Source organism: Hetaerina americana, unplaced genomic scaffold, assembly GCF_022747635.1.
Source record: "Hetaerina americana unplaced genomic scaffold, ioHetAmer1.1.p SCAF_5, whole genome shotgun sequence".
NCBI classification, from domain to species: Eukaryota; Metazoa; Arthropoda; class Insecta; order Odonata; family Calopterygidae; genus Hetaerina; species Hetaerina americana.
The window spans coordinates 72,420,754-72,435,741 of NW_027287095.1; the positions used below are offsets into that span (position 1 = coordinate 72,420,754).

The following is a 14,988-nucleotide window of genomic DNA, read 5'->3' on the forward strand; positions in this document are numbered from 1 at the left end:
GTTTAACTTAGTTGAATTCCTTCATGAGGAGGGTAAAAAATAAACTTTACACTTCCACAATAATGACTTAATATTTCACGACCATGGTTTTGAAGCTGAACATCATCATCAGGTGAAAGCATGGTCATGAAATATTAAATCTTTATTGTGGAAGTGTGAAGTTTCTTTTTTGCCCTCATCGTGTTTTCACCTTATGAGGTTCAGTGGTATCTTGTCGTTAAATATTTTTGTAATCGTTTATTATTATGAGAAACATGGTGAAGAATAAATTTCAAAAATATTAATTTTCAATCTGTTTATGTATATTTTTGGGTATACGCCTATTTGTACTATTCTAAAGGAAACCATTCTCATAAATTAAAAATCAACCATATGCTTACAACGAAGAAATTCTGCTTAGGAGAATCAACGAGAATTCCTGGTGAACATTCTCTGGAAAGTGAGATGCATGCATTTACATTTGAATCCCTCTCATCTCACTTTTAATCAGCAAACTGTTTATCCAGTATCCATTTCTCTGCAGCTATACATATTTAGTGAACTGGAATGCCACTCACCCTTTCTTTTGGTGCTTATGCATTACATTCATTTTTAAATCTTTTAGACTATATGCATATTATGAGAACATTTTTTAAGTCATGCAGTGCACATCATATTTACATTTTATGTACATTTGGGAAGTATTTAGTATCAAATCACCCTAAGGTGGAGAAGGTGAAGCATATGATCTAGATCTTGCTGAAAACTGTTTGTCTGGGTCTTCATTTGATAACTTCCAGTGGTTTGAATCGGAATAAAGGCAACTGTACTTGTATGAAATGAGACAATAACCTTATTTGTGTTATCAAATAATATTTTGTTAAATATTTCTAGGATTTGAAACTTTTAAGTGGCTCAGAAATTCATTTGTTGATTAAAATATTTATCCATTATTGAAATAGAAAGAAAGACTCGTACTTTTCCACAGATTTTATTATACGGCACAACGCGTTTCACCGACTTGCGGTATCATCAGGTACAAATTTGCAAAGTCATCAGGTGCATTTTGCAAATTTGTACCTGATGATGCCGCAAGTCGGTGAAACGCGTTGTGCCGTATAATAAAATCTGTGGAAAAGTACGAGTCTTTCTTTCTATTTCAATAATGGATATCAATTACTTCCACGAAGTGAAGCCTGAAACAATAGAATAAAATATTTATCTCCTACAAATACTTGTGTTTAAATTGATGCTGCTTAAAAAGTGTACTCAAAATCTGTTAATATCAAGAAAATTTGACTTAATTTGTCACAAAAATAGTTTGAAGCTATTTCAAGGTCATATTCTTTACCATTGTACCACTTTAGTTGCTTGGTGCACATTTAAAAATTGTTAAGTCAAACCATATGTTTTTATTTAAATGCGAACCAAGAATTTTTTTAAGGTTTTAGGATATTTGTAGCTCATGTTTACTTGGCTTTATTGCTCAATCGAATGTAATTGTATTTTAGACAAGTGTTTTGCTGGATGGATCGCTGGCATGGATTAACTATGGAAGATATTCGAGCAATAGAAGATAAAACGAAAGAAGAATTAGATAAGGTGTGTATATTACTTCAGTTGTTGTGTGTTTCTTTAAGTTTGTAGCTATGGTATTGATTGAACTGGGAAATCATATCAATCCTTTTTTTCATGTCTATATATATAAAAATATTATGAGTTTGTTACTATATTTAAAAATGAAACTTAAATGTAGATTGAAAAGTTCAGCATGAATGCTCCTTCTTAGTATGATTGGTCATTGCAGAAAACCTTAGGCCAAAGTAGAAAATTACTGTTGATTCAGTGAATAGATACCTAACAAATGGGATTTTCACTTAATAATTAACGAGTCACTTGAATCATAACTTTTCAATCATCATAAATGTCATTGTATTAGACCTGGTCTAGATTTAAATTTCTTCAATTAGTTGCTTAGCAGAGCCTTTTAAATGGCTTGAATATATCTAAACTGCATCAAATCATTGACATACTCTATGAAAAGTACTGCTATAAATATAAAAATATGAGAGAGGTTTTGTAATATTTTAAACAGTAATTTAGGACTGTTATCTGCCATTAACTGTACAAACCTTACTATTTTCAGCTTTAAGCGTTAAATTTTGATCCCCTTGTACATTTAAGATATAACACACTCACCCATTCCGTAATGCATTCCAACCTTCAGAAATTATTTCCAATTCCCCATGCCAAATCTCTCTTCCCCCTCCCATCCATTCATCTGTTGGCCCTTATCTTGTCCAAGAGTCAAGCAAAGTAGATAAGTGTTCAAAGTGTTTGCCTCTTTTATCACAGGACATTCCAAGGTTTTTGTTTATTCAAACCTTACGAAATAGGGTAAATTGGTGGCCGAGATGTTGCACACTTAGTCATATTTTTAAATTTAGTTTCTTTCACATCAACTTAAAATCAGAATGCATGTCTAGTGGATGAACCCTTTCTAAGGAATGAATATCTACATGTATAAGGTCTATCCCATGAGTAATAGGACTGAGTCAACTATAAAAAATTTATTACCAGAATTGATGCATTCACGCATAAGTCTTCAACGTAGCACCCTTGTGGGTCTACACGCTGCTGCCAGCTGGTTTTTCATGCCTGGGTATGCCTTCTGGAAGGCAGCGCTCAGAATGCTGCTAAGCTCCCTTGTCATGGCTGTTATAACACTTCCACCGAGCCATGGTGTAGTCCTTTTGGCACAGATTTGAGACGGGGGAATGGATAGAAGTCTGGTGGGGCATTTTCCAAAAAATTTGGATCCTCACTCATGTGGTCAAGAAGCTCTTGGCAGCTCTGCGTGCTAGTTTCCTCTAATTCATCTGAGAGCACTTGCAGCACCAATTTGGCACACGACTTTCTCATATCCATATTTTCAGTCACAAGTCAGTACACATCACTTTTAGGGATGCTTAGTTCATCAGAAACCATGCAAACACAATCTGTGATCCATGTCCTACAAAGCCTTTACTCTTGCAAGACTTTCATTGCTTTTTGAGGTTGAAGGGCACCCTGAACGTACAACATCCTTTCTACCTTCCCAAAACAACTTATGCCTCTCGACCCCGATGTAAAACATTCCATCTACCCATGGCGTTATCACCTGAAGCTGCCTTGAGCCTGTCATGAGTCTCTTTCCTGGTTTTGCCCAGTCTCACGCAAAATTTGATGGCGTTGCACTGTTCCAGTAGCCGGTTCATACAAGAGTGTAAGGAGGTGATGTTGAAAAGGTTTCACAAATGAATGATCCACACTCCGCAAAGGCTGGGAGCCAACTGCCACTGGCCTCCAGCATTTCCTGAGATTCTCCTCCCTAGAACCCAGCCAGAGGAACCGCCCTCTGTCTACATGATAAGTCTTACCACTTTGGGACTGACCTTGTATTTCTGCTCTGGAAAAATTATACACGCATAAGCCAATAACATGTTAATTATGTGGAAGAGTTCTTTTTTTAACTATTGTAATGCTCAGATCACCTTACATTAAAATCATTGTGGAAAAGGCATCCCAGAAATCTAGTGGAGTTTTGCATCCAATTTCCTGTCGCCACTGTACAATGCATTGATTCCAGTTTAAATATGTCCATGGTTAAAAATGACTTACTGTCCATCTATTTTGCTTGAATTTTGAGACAAGCTATATATTTAAAATTTGGCACACATGGATCTGTGATCAAAATCAACTAGTGTAGAACAGAAATTTGCTTTGCACTTCACAGTTTATGGGTTGGATTTTTCCTTTCACATTTCGTCGATTGCCGGAATCATAGCCCAAAAAGGAATTAACTGAATTTATCTCAGGGTTTTAAAGGTAGTGATCAGAATTATGGTTGGGGATTTCCGTTCACATAGGTGCACAGTCTCTTAACTAGAAGTTGTAATAAAACTTGCTTAAAGGAAAGGCATTCTGTTTGGACCCAAAACATGGGAGCGAGATTGTTCAGTACACTGCCTCTGAAAATTAAAATGATCGCTCTGTATAAATAATTTTAAATTGGGGTATGTAATCGTATTAATACCTTCACTTGCATACATCAATTTGTGATCATAAGGGGGATTACAAATTCATTCAATTTATTTGTATTTAACAAACGAATGTCCTAATTGCCACCATTGACTATCAGAATAGCTCCAAATGCCAATATTCTTAAAAGCATGGCTTTACTGGTGCAGAAACATTGTCTTTGAAGGAAGACGATATGCATTGATTGGAGGTTTTTTAAGTGTGGTGTGGTGAAGGATGGGAAAGGTAAAAGGGACAGAAAGGAAAAAAATGTGCATTTAACGGGGCAATGCATAAAAGGCAGCCTGTGCTGAATTTTGTGCATTTCAAGCTAATTTTTAATTCAAAATTTTCTACATTGTCTTCATTGCTAATCGCTTATGTTTAATTGTTTTATAATGAAACTCGTATTTCTTATTTTTATATAACAGTAAGTTAACTTTTTTTATTATGTTAACTTGAACATTTTTATGTTGTTTACTTGAATGATCAAATTTTGATGAGAGGGATTTAGAGATCACGAGGGATAAATTTTCACAGTTGTCTCTTGCTGTATGAATTATATGTTTGTTTGTAGCATTTTTAAATTCTACAGAGATGTTTCTGGTCTTTAGTGAGTATCATATATCTAAGTCTTCATATAAGCTAATATTGTTACGGACAAATTGAATAGTTTATTTGAAATTCTACACCAGAGATTTATTATCCACATTCAATCAAAACTTAGATTAAGCAAGAGAATATGTGCACTTGAAAATTCACTCTGGCAAATTACCCACATGTGCAACATTACACAAAGTGTAGCCGTTGATTGTACAATACCTGATCATGCCTGAATGGAAATATATTCATTGAATTCGGTAGGGTACACAGCATTGTTTTCATGAATTATCATTAGCTCTGTACATAAAACAGAAAAACCAATCATATTGATAAACTTCTGCATTAATAAATACTATTATTTTAATAAGCATTATGTGGGCATTCTGTTAGCTAAATGTAATCACGATGTTTATTTTGAACTCTTTGCTATTGAATGTCATATCTCATTCCACATGGAAAAATGTAGGAAGCATTGGCAATGCAATAAAATAATATTTATATCTGGAATCAAAATTTTAGTGAGCATTTATGGGCTTAAAAATGTTCAGTAATAATATTATCTCCCTTATACCGATAGCAAGTAAATTTTTAGAACTTTTTTATTACCGTTAAAAACATTTTTCTAGGCTATAAATATTATACCCTGGCAAAGAAAAGTGATTCAGGGGGAGTTGCAATGTTTTATGATTTGAACAAGTACAATTGATTTTGTCTTAATCTCTATAAAGGCTAGGGTTGTTGTTTTTCAGAATTTGGATTTATTGTATCTCTTAATCTTTTGCAGCAACGTAACGTTGGAGAAGTGAGGGGGATGAAGGCTGAAACAGATTGATATTCTGCCTCCAGCTTGTACCCTCAACCCATGTGCCACGCACCCTCCAAGACCCCGATGACACCTCTAATCCCAACTCCTTCCTGCCATCAAAGTTATCAAGAAATCCTCCAAGGCACACACTTTACGTGGTTTTAATTTATGCATTCTGTCCACGCCTTAATTTGTAATTTTTTTTTTGCTTTGATTGTATATTGTCATGTTATTTTTGTACAAAATTTTCCAGTTGTACACTATCCCCACCTTAAATTTTAGAGGAGGTCCCAACACAAATTTTCCCAGAGTTTTAAACATCCCGATTCCAAATATTCTTGTGATGTTTTAATTTTTTGCCTGCCAAATTTCATTGTGTGGGATTATTGATTTCTCCTTTACATATTCAAATTGTCCCATTTGAGAAAGAAAAACATGTAGCTGTTTATTTTTAAGCAGAAGAGCTATGTGTGAAATTTGGGTTGCATAAAGTTTGTCATTACCTTACTCTAAATGAATGGTACTAATAGAATTAGTCCTGATGAAAATAACACGTATTGAAATCATTTTATCTTGTTATCTGTTGTTCTTTAATGATTTCAGTTTTATATTAATTATATTTTCTCTAAGAAATCATGAAAAACTTTGGCCAGTTGAAATCTTATTTGTCGAGAGATTATTGTCCAAAGTAGCAAGCAGCTAAATGTCAATATTTCGAAAGTTCAGGAAGGGGTTAAAAAAAAAAGGATTAAAACCAATAAGAAAGCAACAATTTTCTTAGTATGGTCTGCCATTGCCAGAAAATGGCAGAGAGGGCATACTGTGTCAGTTGAATGATGTTACTAGTGATAATTGAAAATGGTTACCATAGAACTTCATAGTATGTCCTTACTCACTTGATCCTGTATTCTCCAAAGTATGGATGTCTCAACATTACTACTTCTAAGTACCTCTTGCATGTTTAGCATAGACACTTGTGACAAGAGAAAAGACAGTGGACTTTGCACTGCACACCAGTCCATGAAATAGGAAGAACGAATGTCAGAGCTGTTGCTGTGTATTTAATAGTGAATGGGAGGCTGTTTATTAATGCAGTGATAATAATGATTATTCATATGTATATTGTAAACAAAGCTAACTAGCTTAAGTTTAAACATTTAGGGTGACATAATGCAATATTGATTGGAAAGATGTTGTGGATGGGAAAGTTGGCCTTGGCTGAGCTAAGGAAACAAAGTGGTCACAGGTGCTGTTTCCATCTCTGGCAGTGGACTGTGTCAATTGAGAGATTTGGGACATTGGAAACACCAGTTCTGTGAGCGTACATACTGAGACAGTGACACTGATCTAATAGCCTCTTTTATTTTGTCCAATAATATATTGAATGCAGTCAGCACATAGGTACCCTGTTGGATTTTATTTATATTCTTAAATATTTACTTTCATTGGACAACTACTGATAATTTTAACAGTCAAGCCAATAAGTACCCTGCACGTTTCCACATTCTTATTTTGTCACATGCTTGATTGTTGGCAGTTTTGATTTTTATTTACCTCAAGTTTCCAACCATAGGTAAATTGCTTTGACACACCGGTTTATTTTAAAATTACAGAACATTCCGCACAACCTTTAAAAGCTAAAATATTTGAGTGCATTGAAAATGATTCAAGAACAAGAGTTGTGAAATTTGCATGCCTGTGTATAATGAAAGAAAATCAACATTTTTTTTGTGTATATATTTAAGTGGCATATGTCTGCTCATTCAATCTGTTGAAATGTGCTCATGGGAATACCCTGTAATTACTATTATGAAATGGAGAGTCATAATTGTGAACCAACAGTTCACCAAAAGTAAGGTACGACCATTTTTGTATGGCTGTGAGAGCTTGATTTTCTCGTGACTCTTTCTGAGATCATTGCTTGTGTTTGTTGTCTCTAAAAAAAATACATGGGGATTCTTGGAATTCATTGGACGGTGTATCCCTAGCCTATCACGGAAGTTAAAAACTCCTTGGACCAGTCACAGAGATCTCAGGAATCTGAAGCATTCCACATGCGCGGTTGTGGCAGGCTCCACAAAGTGAATTTCAAGCTTCTTGCTGGAAGTCGCTCTTTTTATTCCATCTCCAGGTTACCTCCTCATCCTTGACCCTTTAAACGAAGGAGTGATTGTCAATTGTTTTCCATGGTGATGTGTATTTAATGGTGTACCTAGTAAATTTTTGAAATCTGCAGAGGAGGTCGAGATGGGTTGTGGTTGTACATACTTTTTTAATTGTGATCAAATGAGATGGGCTGTAAGGGGGAAATGTGCAAACGAATATTACTGCTGTGAAGAGGAGTTGCTGTCAGTTCCCTATTGAGTGAGTTGAAAGAACTTGGAAGGGAAGATGTGCTCTGTAAACTATGGTATAAATGAATTTATGTGGTAGTAAAATGAAAAAATGTGGCAATGATTACTTTTCCCCCCCCTTGTTAAGAGTTAACAACCAATATGTTGGTAATGGAATTCAGGCACATTCAATACAAGTTAGGCGTGAACATAAAATGCAAGATATATTCTCTCTTTCACCATAACTTTATTTTTCCACAAAAAAATTAGTATAAAATATGAATTACTATACATCAGTCTAATTCATCTTTTTTCTTTCTTCTCTGATGAGAGGATAAGAAAATCTTACATGAATTCAATCAGTCTTAGGAAAAGATTTCTATAATACATTGATATCCATTTGAAATTAAACATGCGTTCAGGTAAATACTCACAAAATTAGCTCATAAGCGGGCTTTAATTGGGAAACTAGAATAACAAAATAAACTCTTCAACACATAATACATCTTGTACGCTCACAGTTTTGATTGCACACACTGATTTAAAGATACATTCAGTTTCAATCAGTTGAGCCCATATTCTTTCACCAGGTTTGCTGCAATTACAAGACGCTGGATCTCAGATGTGCCTTCATATATTTCAGTGATTCTAGCATCTCGGTAATGACGCTCGGCAGGCATATCTGACACATACCCCATGCCACCAAGGACTTGAATGCACTGATGTGAGACATAGGTGGCTGCTTCTGATGCTGCAAGTTTGGCCATTGCTGCTGCCTGTGGAAAATAAACCAAGCATTCGTCACCCAAACGATTACAACATATTGACAATAATGGGAGAAAATCCAAAGAGGTTTAACAAGTGACATTACAAATTCCTTACTAGGAAACAAAAAATTTCCATGGCAGTTGAGTAAGAGACTTGTACTTACTTCATTGATAGAAAATTGATACCTCATTAATACAATGGATGATTTAATGATGATTAACCTGAGGTATTATTACTTGCACACTTAAAATTGACACTTTGACTCAGTAAATGTGGAAATTGGGTAATAGATTTGGGCTCCGAGTCATCACAAAGTTATGTGATCAGGGAAGCAAAAACACTAGGGATTGTTTCTCAATTGTGCATACATTCAAATAAGTTTCAAAGTCACAATCGTCACCTTCTAGTGATGGGCATGTTTAACCTACATCACACTTTTGTGACGCGCATGTAGTTGAACTGATATTATTTATGATTTCTGGAGAACTTTTAATTACATATATCTTTGAAAAACTGGCCTTGTTGAGATAACTTGTGATTACCAACTTATTATTTAAAGCTCAAGCATGACAAGAGTATTGAATTCCCAACAACCAAAATTTTAGATTTTTATCAAGTTAGATTTTCTTTCACTCCTGTCAAAATAGTAAATGCTTCTAATATACTTATAAGCTTTCAAGTACATGAGAAAACATCTTTGCTGAATATATATGGATGTATATGAATATATGTATGTATAAAAAAACCATAAACTGTAATTAACCTGAAGGTCTGTTTGGTAGGCGATGGTAGAGTTCACCTAGTACTAAGCCCGACGGCATGTGAAATTCACCTATCAGAATAGGGGGGCCAGTTCCTTCCCCTGTGCCGGTTATGGTTTCCCAGGAAAATCTGGTACCTGAAAAATCACATAGCTTGGGTGGAGCTGCAGGTGCCTAGAGGCTTGCCCAGGAATTGAACCTGGGCCCTCCAGTCAGTAGGTAAATGTTCTACCCCTAGACTACTGCGACCCTCATTTATATGTAAACACACACATTGTGACAACTGGGGACAGATGCCTTTTGCAGCTGTCTCATTGAGGACTAGATACTTCGAGGACAGCCTTTCATTTGGTGGCTCCTAAACTTTTGATTAATCTGGCATTTTGGCCCTATTAGGAAGAACTATCATTGTTCCCACCACAGCCCTAGGGCCATCAGAATTCATAAGCCCTTCCACTAATTCAAGGTTGTAGTCCATGGGAAGGTTTAATTCCGTAACCAATGGGAGTGCAAGGAAAGGGCATGTTAGTGTTGGCCTTGACTATAGGTTTACATTGACCTTCCACCAGTTTAACGAAACATTATGAAACCTGGCCTTATAAGTAGTGCAATGGGAGTGATTTCATTCATAGGGAATTATTTCTATGACGACTAGCGCAATTGCGGTTGACCAGATTATGCTTGGCCCAAACATTTTAAGAATCAAGTCATCCAGCCCACAGGTTTTCCAAGTGCTTCCCAGAAACCGTCTAAACTAATAATAGTTGAGGTATATGCTTCAAAAAAAAATTTTCCATACCACAGAATTTTTCATTCAAGTAAAAGTGATAGTATTTATGCATCATAGAATAAGTACCTTGGTAAAGGGCTCTTTCTTATCCTTCAGAACAGCTGCCCTCCAGGTTAGGAGTCGTGCACTCTCCAATCGCAGAGCCATGTCAGCCAGCTTTTGCTAAAATAATAGAAAAAAAGGCTTAGAAACTGCATAATTTGATCAACTGACAACATTCTAGGTCATAGTTAAGAAAAATAATTACTTACAGTAAAACTTTATTTATATGGAAATGATAATACCTGAAATTGAGCATATAGTATTGCTTGCAAAGTATGCATTCTCAAAAACATTCTCTTACAAAGAGTTTTAATTGAATTTCACTCCGCAAGTTCATACCATATATTTAGATGAAAAAAAAAAATATATATATATATGGGTGAAGTATATATAAATATCTTGATACGAATTGGGGGAAGGAAGCCATCCTTATGCAGTGCTTCCCTTTCACACACATCCCCTGTGTACCACACCATTGGCTGTTTCACCTAACTAATCAGTCTTCACCTTCCGCCCACCATCCTTCCTCTCATCAACAAGAGTATATATTTACCAACGTGCATGTGTTTTTCACCTGAAGATGACACAGTGTTGACACCCAAGTTGTGCAAATCAAAATAGTATCGTGGAAATCACACTTGTTAATCATCATCTCTCTCAAATATTATTGAAGCTGTGTAGTAGAGGGGTACATAAATTACATTTTCTGGGTGTACAAATGGAGTTCTATTGGTGTGTTATTAGAGGAAAAGGGCCTCTGTTCATTTTATTTCCTGAATTTGATGTAGAGACTGCTGGTACTACACATGATTGTTTTCAAGGCCTGATGTCCAAGGCATGATTGTTTCAAGGCCATGTTACCAGTTGACTCTTCCGATAGAAACCCTTCTTTACTTGGGATTAGCTAGTCATCCAGCTACCAATATAGAAAATGTCTTTGGCACAATGAACACTAATTACTCTCCACAACTGCAATTGGAAGTAAATTACTAATAAAATTCCCCTTGAAATATGGAATAAAATAGTTACTCTTGCTCAATTTTCATACTTTACCTCAATGGTTCCCTGCTATTCATGAGACCCTCAGTGAGAAATTTAATTTTAGCTTTATGAGCCCCTGACATTGGTGAAGAACAAAAAATTAGTCTGGTTTTTACATGAGAAGGGAGAAGAAGGGATGGTTGTTTCGTGCCCTGCTTTCAATACTACCCATAGTCAAACTGAAAGCTATCTTGGATAAGGAGCCACACTATTATACCTGTATACTCTGCAACTTGAGTATAGGTGCTCCAAAAGCAATTCTTTTAGCAGCATAATCTATAGCACAGTCCAATGAAGCCTGGGCTATGCCAAGAGCTTGGGAGGCTATGCCTATCCTACCAGCATCTGCAAATTGACAATATAGTCAGATTTTAATTTTGAAGAAATATACACTTCAGAAACTCAAAAAAGGAGAAATTACTGTGCATCAAACATACATACCTAAAGTCATCATGGCAATTTTGAAGCCCAGTCCTGGCTCACCAAGTATGTTTTCCTCTGGAATGAGACAATCTTCGAATATAAGATTACAAGTAGATGATGCTCTTATGCCAAGCTTATCTTCCTTTTTCCCAAGAGAAAGACCTGTGGAATGACAGTAATCCTTTAGATGGGCCACAACACTATTCACTAGGAGTAATAAAATGCCTTAAGTATTTCATAGTTAGTTCAATACCTGCTATTTGATATAATATGAAGAGGAAACAGTAACAGAGATATAAGAAGGGTTTGAGATTAGAATAAAAATAGGTGGGGAAGCCTAAATAAAATCAATTAGATTTGCAAAAGATCAAAAATTAGTTGGCAAGCCAACCAATGGTTACTATCATTACTTAACACATTGCAGAATCAATGTGATTGTAATGGGATGAGACTTATAATAAGGTGATGACAGGTAATATAGTCCAACTATTTAGGGAGGGCTATGGATAAGTGGGGACATCAACCCTCTTAGTGCTGTGCCCTGCCAGCGGTAGCAGTGAAAAGTGCAGAGGGTAATTTATCATTTGAGGGAAAAAAATATTTCCAAGTCATTTTGAAAGATATTTTTACGCAGTTTTTTAATTTTGTATTAACTGAAATAGGTAATATTTATGAATGAATTTAACATATTCTTAAAAAATAATTGTAATTGTTTTAGTCAACTAATTATGAACAATAGCTTCTGTTTGAGCCGATATTTCGGCCCGCCACACTTTTCACCTGAAATGCTAAAGTGGATATATCAGCCCGGCACACTAAAATGGTTAAAAGAAGAATTACAATACTGTAGGTAAAGAAGCATTCACAAAGATTCAGGAGTAGATGGCAGGCATCTTAAATTAAGATGTAAAGAAATTAGTAGAGGAAACTTCTTTATGGTGCATGGTTTTTTAAGATTCAGAAACTTGGTCATTGAGGAAACAGGATAAGCATAGATTTGGACATTGAGAAGAATGAATAACACAATGCGAATAGGCAGGAAAACGAATAATGAAGTTCTAGGCACGGTATGGGAAGAGAAGGTGGTGGGAATAGATTGGCAGAAAGCAGAACTAGCAGGTGCATGGGATGCTGAAGTTGGTACTAATGGGGTGTATGCTGGAAAAGTGATGTAAGTGGAGGAAAGAAATACACATTTAAACGAAAATAAGGGATGTAGAGAGTATTCATAGCTAAGGAACTAATTGTAATATGAATTGTGAAGTAATTTACCATTGTCATATGTAGTATTGAGCATAAGGATATTTAATGTCATGAAAATAAGGCAGTAGCGTGTAATCCCTCGGTTCATGAAAAATGACCGAGAGAGAGCTAAATCTATATCTATGCATTGGCAAGAAATGTAGTTCTTTGGAGTGAGGTAATAATCTAATACAGAACTCGAATCAGCTAAATCTACAAACAGTAAGGAATTGAACATACCTTTAATAGGTTTGGGTACTATAAATGCACTTATTCCTTTGTGCTTTTTACTTTTGTCAGTTGTAGCAAATAACACAGATGCTTCAGATTCATAACCATTAGTAATCCAAGACTTTGTACCATCCAATTTCCATTCATTGCCTTTCTTCACTGCCATTGTGGATGCTGCACCAGCATCACTTCCATTACCTAAAAATATAAGGTCGCGTTGTGAATGACCTAGGTAAGGTTTGAAGTAGGAAACCGTATGAAAATGTGCAATACGCTTTTACCAGGTTCACTAAGTGCAAAACATCCAACGCGATCCCCATTAGTGAATGGCCGAACGAATTTCTCTTTCTGTTCTTTAGTGCCAAACTTTTGAATTGGGCCAAGGTATAAGGAGTTATTTACACTCATTATGACACCAGCAGAGGCACATCCTCTGAAAAATTAAAAAGTATTGTTATTCCACACATGAAATATCGTTGGAAGACAGCACAAGGGGCATCCCGCTCCTTACCGGGATATTTCTTCCATTGCAATTGAGTAAGCCAGGTAATCAAGACCAGTTCCACCTAACTCTTCCGGAACGTCAATTCCCATTAAGCCGAGGTCGCCCATCATTTTAATCTGAAAAACAGGACAAACCACTATTTTTCTCCTCCAATAAGGGCTGATTTACACATCCTGCCACACGCCCTTGCGGGATAATATGTGCATATAGATGAATAAAGATAGCGCAAGTAACAAGGTAAGAATATGAAAAAATCAATGATAATAATGTTGAAATATACCTGTTCTTTTGGATATAAATGCTCTTTGTCTAGCTTCGCGGCTATAGGTTTAAGTTCGCCTTCAGCAAAGTCACGACATGTTTTTTGCAGCATTTGATGGGTTTCGGGAAGGGAGGATAAAGAGGCAATACCCCGTGTCGAATATTGCTGAAAGCATTTCGCTGCAATGAGAGTTATGGATAACGTTATTGTTCCAATTAGTGAACTACATAATTGACAATTACGAAAAGAAAAAAATAATACGCACCTAGCCTAATGGCCCCAGACCTAGGGAACGCAGACATCTTCGTATGGAAGGAATTTAATAGAGAGGCCAAAGGTCACTAGAGGCTAGTTATAATCACCGAATTGCTTATCCGCTCTCACTATCATTATTTGATTTCTGTGAAGTCATTATATTAACGGTATTTCCCAAAACTATTTTCCGTTTAAAATTGATAAAACACTGAATGAATGATTTTTCTTACGGTTTTACTTCTTGGCAACACTTAAGCTTGGCAGCATATTTGATTTATTTAAAGTTTAACGCTTATAACTTCTGCAAAAACAAAATACATACTTAATTCTGTCTTTGCGGTAGTAGCGTCGCCTGGTGTACCTTTTTGTGTACTATCGAGAAGTCGCCTTGAAAAGCCGGAATGACGTCACGTACAGTCTGTTTTCTTTAGGTTGAGAGCGAGGTCTTCAATATTCAATTTGACTTCTTCGTTCTCCACCAATAACAGAGCGCAAAAATCAAGCCGCGTTGCCAAACCGTGTCTCTAATACAATTCATAAACATTTTGAGTAGACACAGTGTTCTCAGAGAATGGATATTTAAGCATTTTTGATCAGCTGTTACGGCTTAATTAATAATAAATAAAAAGTGTGTTTGTTGATGCTTAGTCCTTTTTATCCATAAACTGCTATGGTGATCTCGTTGCACATGCTTACCACTTGGCATTGACATGAAAAGTCATAAGTAGATCCTTCAGTCTCTTGCCTCGGAGATGACGATTTTGGCTTAATTACCTATATCTTTTTAGAGGAGCTCAAGAGTGTACCCTTTTTTAAGATTTTGCATTCAAGATCTGTGAGGTAGGTTTGTAAATAAACCAAATTTAATGCGGTAAAACAAGATAAATTA

General features: G+C 35.9%; 2 protein-coding genes across 2 annotated transcripts in view; one reads left to right on the forward strand and one right to left on the reverse strand.

Moving 5' to 3' along the window:
* The window catches only part of vib (phosphatidylinositol transfer protein vib), a 192,395-nt gene extending 184,980 nt beyond the window's left edge, over positions 1–7,415 (forward strand). Inside the window, exons 8-9 of the mRNA XM_071591625.1 lie at positions 1,491–1,581; positions 5,426–7,415. Of these exons, the coding sequence (XP_071447726.1) occupies positions 1,491–1,581; positions 5,426–5,473 (139 nt within the window). The 3' untranslated portion in view covers positions 5,474–7,415. The remainder of the gene's footprint in view (positions 1–1,490; positions 1,582–5,425) is intronic.
* Positions 7,416–8,013: 598 nt separating this feature from the next.
* Positions 8,014–14,424, reverse strand: Arc42 (Activator-recruited cofactor subunit 42). Its single transcript, XM_071592354.1, has 9 exons — positions 14,110–14,424; positions 13,863–14,023; positions 13,589–13,698; positions 13,359–13,510; positions 13,087–13,275; positions 11,623–11,766; positions 11,399–11,526; positions 10,165–10,260; positions 8,014–8,555 (listed from the first exon to the last, which is right to left on the reverse strand). The coding sequence occupies exons 1-9, from the start codon at positions 14,144–14,146 to the stop codon at positions 8,343–8,345; spliced, it is 1,230 nt and encodes a 409-aa protein (XP_071448455.1). The 5' UTR covers positions 14,147–14,424; the 3' UTR covers positions 8,014–8,342.
* Between the last annotated feature and the right edge of the window lie 564 nt (positions 14,425–14,988).